Source organism: Chaetodon trifascialis, chromosome 4 (genome assembly GCF_039877785.1).
Source record: "Chaetodon trifascialis isolate fChaTrf1 chromosome 4, fChaTrf1.hap1, whole genome shotgun sequence".
Taxonomy (NCBI): domain Eukaryota; kingdom Metazoa; phylum Chordata; class Actinopteri; order Chaetodontiformes; family Chaetodontidae; genus Chaetodon; species Chaetodon trifascialis.
In genome coordinates, this window is record NC_092059.1 from 4,057,401 (window position 1) to 4,069,754 (window position 12,354).

At 46.6% G+C, this 12,354-nt stretch overlaps 1 protein-coding gene across 1 annotated transcript in view; it reads right to left on the bottom strand.

Moving 5' to 3' along the window:
- Positions 1-12,354, bottom strand: part of atp10a (ATPase phospholipid transporting 10A) — a 31,821-nt gene that overhangs the window by 15,799 nt on the left and 3,668 nt on the right. The window contains exons 2-10 of the mRNA XM_070960892.1: positions 12,013-12,217; positions 11,073-11,158; positions 8,502-8,608; positions 8,289-8,420; positions 7,970-8,100; positions 6,578-6,830; positions 6,249-6,466; positions 5,980-6,174; positions 2,773-3,331 (exon numbers count right to left, since the gene is read on the bottom strand). Coding sequence (XP_070816993.1) covers positions 2,773-3,331; positions 5,980-6,174; positions 6,249-6,466; positions 6,578-6,830; positions 7,970-8,100; positions 8,289-8,420; positions 8,502-8,608; positions 11,073-11,158; positions 12,013-12,217 — 1,886 coding nt within the window. The remainder of the gene's footprint in view (positions 1-2,772; positions 3,332-5,979; positions 6,175-6,248; positions 6,467-6,577; positions 6,831-7,969; positions 8,101-8,288; positions 8,421-8,501; positions 8,609-11,072; positions 11,159-12,012; positions 12,218-12,354) is intronic.

Here is a 12,354-nt window from a genome sequence, read left to right on the forward strand (position 1 = left end):
GGAGTCATTATGGAGGTCTGCGTTACGAGGAGGCCCAACTCACGCTGCGCTCTAATTGGCTGGTTTTACCCAATGCTAAAACAAAGCAGTGAGTTGTCTGCGTGAAGACATACCCTGTCAGCCATTTAAGCCCACATGGTGGAGGACGGGTGTGTGTTTGTGTGTGTGTGTGTGTGTGTGTGTGTGTGTGTGTGCGTGTGTGTGACAACCGTCCCGACGGAGTCTCTCTCCTGCAGTGAGCAGCAGCGCTCGGTGAATTTTAAGTGAAAAACTTCTGAAAACGTCCTCCTGCTCCAGCTCAGCTTTAAAAATGACGACCACACAGCACGGCCCTGAACGCACGTGGTCCTCATAACGAAGAAATCAATGCACTCAATCTTATTGTGATTCAGAATTGCTCCAAAGAACAGGACCGCACGTCAGCTGGAAAACACGCCAAAACAAGATGGGAGTGCTTCCCTCCATTGACGTCTTAACAAGTCTTCGTTCAGAGCAGCGGGACAATTAAGCGGGAAACCATTTCTCCGTGAAGCAGAGCTGCCTCGTTGAGATGAAGTGCCTGCCTCTAACGAACAGGAGGGAGCCCCTAACCAGGCATGTGAAATAAATGAATTACCCACACGACATGACAGCGGGCTTTTACTGAGAGGAAGTCAGGACGAGTTGCTGCAGGTTGATTCGGCAAAATGTCAAAATATGAAAGCGAAGGACAGACGAGCAGTTTAAAGGGCTTTAACACCCACAGGACCACATCCTGCAACGAAATCCAGATCTGACCAAAGCAAGTCCAACGTGCAAAAAAGACAAATTCAGATATGTTGAAGAGCAGGTATAATTAAATGCTTTTTAAGACCTCATGACCTTTGACAGAGGATAGAGACGATTCATTGGCTCTTGGCTAACGTTTGTCATCAGCACCTCATTTCTCTCAGTGACATAAAGCTGCTTCATGCCGACTGCTGAGAAGTTGGAAGAGTCGATGTTTCCGATGCGATACATGAAAAACAAAGCCGGTATCAGCACAGCTCTACGCTCGCTGATGCTGCAGGATTCAACGGCCTTCACCCCAATGGTCACCAACATGAACGTCTTTGGGCATGAAGTACACCTTCCTTTATTTCCTACCAACACCAACCACCTCTGAACTTATCTTCTTCCAAGCATCTGCCATTAAAGTTCTCATCTCGGCTACAACCACCACTGACAACAACAAAAACATGACCTGGTCACGTATTTTAAGACCTTTTCAGACTTTTCAGGAGCTACAGGAACCTTGAAGGGTTGATTCAGTGATGCACTTCCATAAAACCGGAGGACTTGATGCAGCAGACAGATCTCGACTCCCTAAACTGTGTCAACCTTCCAAAATGTATTCCCACAATGCACCTCCACAGCATCTTAGATCACACCCTCCATTGTTGCCTTTTAGCTCTGATCCTCTTCATGTTCACACTAGATGATTACAAAGAAGCAGCAGCTTAGAGTTAACATGACCTCGCACAGACTGACATAAAGCTCAGTGATTGGACAGTTTTGTTGTCCGTCATCATTGGAAATCAAATCTTGTAACTTCCATCACATAATGCAACACTTTGCTCTTTGAGTTCATACTAAAAAACACTAAAATATATGTTGAATTAACACAGAATCACAATAAGACTGAGATCTCTTTCTGTTTAAAACAGAGGACATTATAAAACTGCAGCATCCCTCTGACCAGTCAACCTTTAATGAGTGACCACAGCATTGATTCAGGCAGTCTTCACTCTTCCTAAAAACTGGATTTCAAACTATTAGCAGTTGACATAAAATCTACCTCTGACAATCTCAATGAATGATTCAGTGTTTAAATCATTAATCGACACTTGCTGGTTGCAGCTGCACAGACGTGACGACCTGCTGCATTTCTCTCCTTTATATAATCTTACAGAAAATGTGTCTGAATAATGAAAACAATCACTGTTTGCAGCGCTACAGGCTGCGTGTTGTGTCCAGCCTTCAGTCTGTGGGCTGAAGCGGTCTTTGCTAAGCACCCCTGGACAGATGTCTGGTGACTGTGTACAAAGCATTAGTGAAAAGTGCCTGTGTGGCTCTTTGTGTGCTTGGAATACTAACAACCTGGCGCACCTTTGCCATTAGGACGCTAAAGAACACGAAGATTATGGAACAAGGTTTCAAGATGTGAGGAAAAAACACAGACGGGAGTGTTTTTAAGGCACAGATCAGGAGGCATGGCGGTTTTCAGCAGTGACATGCTCTAAAAATACGAGTTCTTACATAACGTTAGCTTATAGGTTTACATCAGCGGAAAGTATGAAGGCTTCAGGGGGGTGAAGCCTTGGGTGCTCTATAAAAACAAAAGCTCCTCCCTGTGCAGGCATGTGAGTCCACAGACAGCCTAATCACCTTTTTTTCTCCAAACCTGAAGCAGCTATAACAAAAACAATCCATCATTTGGGATTGACCGGAGTGAAGTGAGGATGCTCTCAATCTGCTGACATGTCCAGCGAGCCCATGTGCCGCGTGGAGATTACATGAAATGATTTGTGGCCCGTCACGAGTTCACAGCCACAATTCATCAGTTCTGATGGAGGAGTCCGCAGACGTGATGCAGCGCCGCTCCAAATCACACCGTACGACGAAGCTGACAGCGGCGTCGCCATTTATCAGGAGAGCACGCCACAAAATTCATCCTCACGTGATGATTAATTCCTACCAGGAAACAACAATCTGAGAGTGGCCAAAGCGACAGTATGAATGAGCGTTTCCTACCTGTGTCAGGAGGTTTGATGAGGTCCATGATGACAGAGTCCGCTCCTTTAGTGTAGACGGTGATCTGATCCGTCAGAGGGTGTCGAACCACAACGGACATGCGTTTCCTGGTGGAGTCGAAGCCGAGCGTGTGCAGCAGCTCGAAGCTCAGCTTCCCCAGGTGTGGCAGCTCTACGGTCACCTGATCAGGCAGGCGTCCCACAAGGGAGCACTTGTAGGCCCTGGCGGCGTAGACCAGCGCAGCCTCGTCGGGTGACTCTGCCTCATACCGCAGCTCGCCCTCCTCCAGGTTCCACGCCTTCCCGTCGTAGCAGGGCGGCACGGGGCCGAAGGCGTGCTCCAGGCCTCCGGGAGGCTGCTCCTCGTCCAGTTTGGTGAGCGTGCTCTCTGCCGAGGGGGAGGACAGCACGCTGGAGCATCCCTTGTTGGAGGAGCGGTTGGTGATGAGGCTGGAGGAGCTGCTGTTGTTGGAGCCCGAGGTCAGGCGGCTGGGGGTGAAGCGCTTGATGAAGTCCTCGATGGTCTTAACCGGGGACTTCAGCTCGAACCTCATCCGGACCTGGAGGGTGAGAACAACCTGTGTCAATCACGCCATCAGCAGCAGGAAGTAGAACATATTCTCAAAAATTAAAACCATTTCTGAGATTTTCATGTGTTTCAGTGCAGCACACTAAAGCTTCTCAGGAAAGACTGAAAATGTGCCCTCATCATCATTATTATTATTATTATTATTATTGTTATCATTAGACTCAAAGTAAACAGCAGCACAAAATTATAAAAACAACAAGATGCAGAAGACACAGAAACTGAAAAAAACAGCTTTCACTTCGACAGGCTGTCACAAATAAATAAATAAATAAACCCAGTAGCCTCCACCTTTCTCCATCAGTCATCACTGTGATTATTATGGTCTGGATGGTGGCAGCCATGCTTGAAAAGAAGAGTCAGCTCATGTGCAGGACATGGCATGGCACGTTTGCTTATTCTTGTGTCACTTTAGCTTTATTTTCTTATTTTCTCCTTTAAAATTTAGCACTCGCGTTACGTCAGAATCACTTAGTATAGACTTAAGAAAGAACACAAACAAGAAAAACTTCTTGTGCTGAAGAAAATCCTGAAGGTGGGTTTTATGATCATTTTAGCCTTAAGAGGCTTTTGAGAAAGCGGCTCCAGCGCTAATGGACCAGAGGACTTCAGGACTGATGAAAATGCACCTCCTGGCTATTATCCTTTGGCCGCTCCTTTATCCCAAGGTGGTGCAGTACAATGGCAGTGAGAGTGACTCACGCTGAGGACTCCTGGCAGCAGGAGTTCTCACATACATAGATATAAATCATTCAGGTGCCGGCTCCGCCACAAGGGCATCATAATAAAATGTGAACAATCGCATTGGCCCAAAGGACAAAAAGCACAAACAATAAAAAAGAGGCCGTATCAAAGCCAGCCCTTCTCTGCAGATTTACACTTCCTTCCATCTTATCAGATAAACTCCAAACAGAAACACAGAGTTCATAAATAACGCGTCACTTTGTGAAGCCTAATCTGCGCAGGTTCGGCCTCTGACTGGCAGGACGGCGAGCGGGCACGCACAGTGCGTGGCGAGGAGAGGATATCACCTCTGAACAGGACGGCCACACCCAGGCACAGAAAAACAAAACAAAACACGGATACACAACAGCGAGCGGACCGAGCACATCAAAGATCCAGGCAGCGACGCGGCCAACGCTACGTGCAGAGGGAGACCGATCTGGAAGGTTCTTGTGCTTTTGAGCCAAAAAGAACAGGCGACAAATTGAATTCTTTCAGTGAAAAGATGGAAACTACTCCCATGCTGTTCAAAACAAGAAAAACAAAATAACCCGCGACATTAGAGGCTTTGTGTTCTGGAAGGATATCAGTAGAATCAGTCCCTGCTGGAGCGTCTACTCTACTTTTACCCACTTAAAACAAAGTAAGCTCTGCTTGTGTCTGTATGTTTATCAGCTGTGACCGGTTCAACTCAAGTCTTTTCCTCAATTTGCTTGGATGTTTTTTCATACTGAAGAGAACAGGTAGCAGCTCTGTGGACTGCGCTTACACCAGGGATGGTTTAAGCCACATGTTTAGCAGGAATAATGTTTACTTTTTTATCTTAGTTGCTAGCATTTGCTAATTACCACTACACACAAAATACAGCTGGGGCTGATGGGAATGTCGTATTTGTGAAAAGCACTGCTCAAACTGAAATTCTGATGGCACGAGGTGAAGAGAGGGGGTAACAATCATCCTACGGGGGAAATACAATTCAACCTCATGGTGGCATGATGGGATCATCCGTCGGGGACTATGAATGTCGGTAAAAATATTGTGGCAATCCATCCAAAAGTTATAGAGATATTTCAGTCTGGAAAGTTGCAGACAGCAGAAATATCTCTACATATATTTGTTAGCAAACTTGCGAGCCGTCCGACTGAATGTGCAGCGTTTGTGGGGGTCCCTGACCCGGGTCGGACTGGACTCAGGGTCTAAGACTCTGACAATGCCTTTGCAATGTCCTGCAGACAGACAGGGGTCACACTTTTATTGTCTGACTTACAAAAGCAATATTTCAGAGGACTGTCAGAGTTCTTCCAATAAAATGAATCCCCTTTTAATTCCTGATTCTCCTTTTTTGTGTTTATTATGAGACAAAGGGATGGTGAGAAGAAGCTGCTACATGTTCTGACTTATTTACATCACCTTCACTTGCTTTGATTTGTCCATGAAGACGCTCTCTGATGAAGGAGGGACTGATGAAGAGTCAGTCCCGTAAGCTGCACTCTGTTTACTCCATGAGCGCCGAGCCACTGAAACCAGGTCAGCCCTTTATTATAAGTTTAGCTTCCTCACCAGTCACACAGACACGTGTATTGTAGTAATTAAACACAAAGACTGCTTTGCCTGCTGGCTGGATACGACGATCTACCTTGCCTCACACACACACACACACACACACACACACACACACACACACACACACGCACACGCACACACAAAGAAAAGCAAGAGCACCAAACCAGAAGCAGGAACTGTGAGAGCTTCAGATGTAGTTAAAACTAAATTACGTCATAAAGATAACTCTGACAGCCGATCTGACCAATCAACACTCTCATTAATTTCTAAATGGTAAAAGTTAATCCCTTATTGACCCGAGGAAGGTTTGTCTGGATAGATTCTGGTGAGTTGTACCTTCTGCCTGGGCTGGTTGGGGGAGGACACCACCACCGTGTTGCAGATGGTGAGAGCGATGAAGAAATCAATGATGTCAGCCAGGTCAGAGGGCAGCTGGGACATGGGCTGGCTGTGGAAGCGCATGAAGTCCAACTGACTGCTGCAATCATTGACTTTGTCTAGGAGCTGCGGGTCGGGGGTGATGTCTTTCTCCTGCAGGAGAGAGGAGGGTTTAACAGCGGACAGCACAAAGCGCAGCGTGCCGCGTGAAGGTGAGGCGCACTGACCATAGGGCTGCTGAACGCCGTGTGCTTGGACAGGATGCTGGCTCGCTTGGCCTCCGCCCTGCTGCCCGTCCTGCGGTGGGACTTTGTGCTCTGCGAGCGCAGCACCACCCGGGCGCTCTGGTGGCTGGTCACGCTGTCCCGCCTGGGCAGGGTGCCACCGTGAGACGTACACTCCTCCTCCTCAGAGTCCATCTCCTGGTACATAGCAAGTCTTCTAGCTGGATAGCGCACACACACACACACTTGATTAAGTGTGACTTTAAAAGGCAATGACTGTTAACTGCTCCCGTGAAGGAGTGTGTGCGTGTGTGTTTGCTGGCTCGTCTCACCATTGGCATCATGGGAGTACTCCACCCCTGCCACTGTGCAGCGGCGGAACACCATCTTGTTCTCTGTCAGCGTGCCCGTCTTGTCAGAGAAGATGTATTGCATCTGGCCGAGATCCTCGGTGATATTAAGAGCTCTGCACTGCAGGTGAGAGTCTGTCTCCTCGTCATACAGCTCCATGTCCTGATGGATGAAGTACACTTGGCAGATCTTGACAATCTCAATCGACACGAAAAGGGAGATGGGTATCAGCACCTGGGAGGGGGGCAGAGGGTGTTATTGTCTTTTCCAGCAGACATTTATAGTACAAACAGTTCAGAGACTTGTACCCAGGGGGGGCACGCCTGCAGTTTCCTGATGGTTTGTGAAAAACTGGAGAAGCTCAACTAGTCTGAAATCTAAAAAATTTAAATGTGAGCTCAAAGTAGGTAAAAGTCATCCAAAATGAATGAATAAACAGCTGACACACTTAACCAAAAGTGATGGATAGATGGCTAAAGTAGCGAGCTAGCTAAAAGTAATAGTTAATGGTTAAAAAAGATACAGTAGCTAGCTAGAAGTAAAGGTAAATGGTTCAAATTTAAACAGTTTAAACAGTGAAATTGCAGATTAATGGTTAAAACAGCTAAAAGTAGTGGACAGACAGATGAAGTGAGTGTCAATGAACAGACTATGGGGCTTTGTCTGTTTGGGAATCACTGTTTTACTGAATTACAGCTTTTTAGTTACATTTTCTACAGGTCAAATTCAAGAAATCATATATATAAGCACACTGGGTACATGCTTGATTGTTTATAATGTTGGTGCAATCCCCTGTGAGACATTTCCAGTCCACATTTCTGGAGAGCAGTTACGGGGAGATGAGTCATCGCTGCTGGGAGGGAAGCTCGGCCTGCAGCCCGTCCCCGTGCCCCAACGCCAACAGAGTCATGTGTTTATGTGAAAGTGGATCAAGCAACACTGGTGGGTCCCCAGCCTCAAACAGATCCTGTTTGAAGTAACCGAGCTGCTATCTTCACCGACTTGTCGTTCATTTCAAAAGTCAGCTGATATCAGGGGAACCGGAGCTGCGCCGTCTGACACGGGACAGGGTGACATTTTGGCATCCAAGGAAAAAAAAAAAGCTGTTCGGTGGCACATTTTCCTGTTTTGCTGCTGTATTGTGAAGATGTTCTTGCAGTATGGAACAAGTACCTCCTCACTGCTTCTCCACATTAAATCTGAAGATGAACATCTAGAGGTCACGCGCTCGGGGGGCTGAACTACTGCCAGGGCTTTGATTTACGGCAGAGCTCGTGAGCGCTGGAATAAAACATTTCAAACTCAGTAATACTGCGTCTTCTTTCTATCTCTGCCCCTGCCTTTGTTTCTCTCAGCTTGTCTCGGTTTCCTACCTGAAAGACGATGATCATAGTGAGGAAGAGATAAATAGCGGACATGATGGGTGATAAGTCTGTCCCCTCTGGACTGAGAACGTCAAACACGGGCCTCTTATCTCCGTACTGAAACATCCACAGCCCATGACCTAGAACAGCAACACCACAAGGTCAGCTCACACAAACACTGGAATGACGAGATATAAATAAAAAGCACGGAAAAGCCAGTTCAAAGGGAGCTTTTCTTCACTTTCTCCCACGTCATCTTAAAAAAAAAAATGGTGGTTTTATATGAAAATGTATGAAAAGAGACCACAGCTGTTTACTCTGTACGCACCAACAGCAGCAAACAGGCACATGACCAGCAGGATGATGACACACCAGAACACATCTACATTCATCTGTCTCTCCAGTTTACTGCGCTTGTAGCGTGGGCCGTTGTTGTTGAGCATGGCTTTGGTCTCGTGACCTGTGGAGACACACGGCACGTTAGCGGCGGCGGGTCAGAGGTCGCCGACGAGGCGCGACGGCTGCTTGCTTTCAGGCCGACCTGCATAAATGACTATCCCCACGGCCTCCTCTGTGTTGCGGATGGTGCAGCCTCTCAGCAGCAGGTTTTCTTTGTAAAGTGCATCTCTTCTGCCACTTCGATGGATTCTGTCAAGTGAGAAGAGGCGTGAAAATTAGTGCGGAAAACGTTAGCGAACAAAAGCAAAATGACTATGTTTTCACACTCGGGTGAAAAATAGTGATGCTCTTTGAGGAATAGAGTATCTCTCTGCACCAGAGCCCCCAAGACAACATCAGTTTATTCTGCTGAGCACCTCAATCGATCACGCTCCAAAGCATCATGGTCCTCCCTCACCAGGAGCCCTTATCTCAGCACAAATTCCCTCTGATGTACCACTCCACAGAAACCCCCCGGGCTTACAGTCAATCAGGCGATTCACTGCGTCGTCGCTGACCCTCAGATCTCACTTCAGACCTCATCTTAAAGCTGGTCAGGCTCATCCAGAGCGTCCATGTCACATAAAGACTGAATTCAGCTCTTAGCCAACACACCAAAGAAGTTCAAAGCCCTCTTAGAAAAGTCTTCTTAGCTAAAAGTGAGATTTATCTGTATTAAATGAGGGGCACGTTTGCTGTTGTGGGGGAGCGCAGAGCTGATAATGTCAGCCTTAATCCCATTACTAAATCAAGGATTACTTAAGCAGCCACACAACCTTTAGCTGGAAGCAGCATTTCACCATCTCTGCTGTGGCCTCAATCAAAGTCACACAAACTGTCAGCATGTTTACGAACACCAACGTTCATCCTTTGGCCTCTGACAGCAGGCCGACTGACACGTCACCGCCACCATAGATTAATAACAGCGTCCCTGAGCCGCCGCGCTTCACACACACTTTGTCCCAGTTCATCGCTCACGCTGCTTAAGAAATTGATAACACGGAGAGACACGGAGTGTTTTCTCTCACTCGGTGCCGTTGGCTGTAATGTAATAAAACACTGCTGAGACAACTGCCCCCCCCCCACCCACCCCGACTCTGCCGCCGAGCCCTGTGCTCCACTGTAGCCTGGCAACTGAATACCTGCAGCATCTGGTCTCCTTCTGAGCAAATGTCATAATCACGCGAGCGCGAGTCGGCCCGGACACTTCCCAGCACGTTTCTCAGCTTCTGCCTCACACAAACTTTTCAAACACGCCTCAGTGAGGAGGCAGATCCAGCTGGGAGCACTGACAAACATGAGCGTGAACACGCTGAGTTCAGCATGATTAGAAATCACTCTCGAGTCTGTGCGGTAAATATGAAGCTACAGTCAGCAGCTGGTTAGCTTAGCTTAGCATAGACACTGAAAAAAGGGGGAAACAGCTAGTCTGACTGTCAAAAGGTAATAAATCCAGCCTATCAGAAGCTCTAAAGCTCACTGATTAACATGTTTTAACTCCTTTGTTTAAACAGACGTGTAAGAACGCCACGTCTTGGCTTCACGGGGGATTATGTGCTGAACCGTCTCTTGGCCGGGTGCAGTGACTTTGTGCGGGCTTGTCCGGACCGTCAAGCTACCACGCAGCTAAGAGACAGAATGAAAACATTTTCTGTGACCTTTTCACGTTAAAGACAAACACATTAAACTGCATGGATCAAAAAACGCAATTTCCACTGCATTCCTGAAGACGCCATCACGTTAGTATGGGTCAAGCTTCAAAAACACTGGATCCTACATTTCCCATAAAGCACCTCAGCATCTTTCATCATTCATCCAACAAAACTCTGACGCCTTTGAAGGCCCACACATCCTGTTTGCAAGCTAGGTGTTCGGGTAGACATTTTCAGTCTCCAAAACAAAGGCACGATCACTCTGATGACATCATCAGGGTTATTTTCAGACCTGACTACGAGCCCTTAAGCTCCTCCAGAGCCACTGAAGATAAAACACAACTGTGTCAGACGACCGAACCAACATCCAAGCCCTACATGTGGATGTCACTCCTCACACGGCGGTTAGTCACCGGTTAGTAAGACAGCTACAAGCTAAACAGCAATTAGCTGAAATGTGAAAACAAAGGAGAGGGATGAGGTATTATGCCAGGATGGGCTGAATCACTGAGTGAAACTTGGTCAAGCTTTCCTCCTCTCTGTGTCAAAAGCACATCCTGCAACCTCTGGCACTTCGACAGCAAACACACACAGAAAGGAAGTAAGGTGTGACAGGAAATGAGATGAGTGGGTGGGTGGCAAGTTGTTGTTGCTAAATACTTAAGCTGCTCTGGTGCAGGTCGAAAAACTAGAGCAAATAGCGGCCTTCAGTTCATTCACATACATATTCAAACGTGCATGGTCAAAATCATGCAACCACATCCCAAGAAGGCAAATCGTAACCCTGACTTGGAAAAACTGTTTAAGTCATAATTATAAGTTGGAAACATCTGGCTTGTCAACAAACCGCAGTTTCACATTATTTCCATGTGGCAGCTTAACATTACTGAAAATGTCACAGCATTAATTTACAGTGAGACGAAAATGAAACCTGAAACCTTCGACGTGAGTCAACAAACAGAAAGTCGAGCATCCTCTCAGCCGCACGCTGTGCAGAGCTGGCTGAACAGGGCCGTACTCACATGTAGCCTCTGAATCTGTTCAGGTCGTTGTTGGGCTTCTCACATTCAATCACGCTGTTGTACTTTAAAGGGTCAAAATCACAATCCTGCAAACAGACAGCAAGCAGCTGATTAGACAAAGCAGCAACTTCACTTCAAAATCTGTTTTAACATAGAGCTGCTTTAATATTCAGTGTACGCTCACTGATGCAGAGGGGTGGCCACAATATTAGAAACCACAACCTCCAAACTGACACCTCTGCATCATAGTTTCGACAGAGAGTGAACATTACAACCATCACAAAGGAGGATTTACTGCAGAACTGCTTCAGACAAACTGTCAAGCTGAGTGTAACTGTCACATAAAAAAAGATATATCATGTGTGGCTGATGTGAAGTGACTCCATGTTTTTCTCCTCTCAGATGACCTGAGGTAAAGCTAATGAGACGAGCTCAGTCTTTATGGGGACGTTAGCATGTGTTAGCATCGCGTAACAAACAGGCAAAACATCCACATCATTGAATTTATAATAATATCATATTTTCGCTTGATAAATTATTGAACGTTTGGCTTAAAATTACCAAAACTATCACTCTGCCATGTCTTAAAACAGATGACTGTAGGAAAAATATAGATTTGGTAAAGAGCAACAAAAACACAAACCTGAAAATGATGTTTTAGCATCTTTACGATGAGTAAATGCTAGCGACATGGCTAAATGCTAATTTCCGATTTGGTTGAGGATGTTGTGTACAAAAGCTATTTCACAAAAAATGTTGGATTTTTGTAAATTCAAGCACTGGGTGGAAAGTTTCTGTGTAACCTCGTGTTTAAATGTTTATGTAATTTAAAAAACGGTCAACTTTTGCATCCAAAACAACATTTCTTCCACACGCACGACCAATTCGTGTGACCAATTATGACAAGATGGAAGCAGAAAGCGAGGATGGGCCGTCTCACCAGGTCAAAGAAGCTGCGGACGACCTGCCTCTGCTTGAGGTTGGTCTCTCCGTCCAGTGTGGCGGTCTCGATGTGGCACAGGCGGTCGGGGTCACTGGAGCTCAGCAGCAGGACGTCGGCGGGGAGGATCTCGTTGCATCGCAGCCTGATGAAGTCTCCCACTCGCACCTCCTTCCAGTACTTCTCCACATAGCGTCTGTCAGCTCTGCCGGGACAATGAGAGGGCAAAGGGCCGCTGTGAGCTGCGAGTTAAAGACGTGCCGCCATTGTTTTCAATAATTGGCGGTTCTATAAACAGAAGCTTCAGCTCCACTTCCATAAATCTGTACGGGACAACAAATA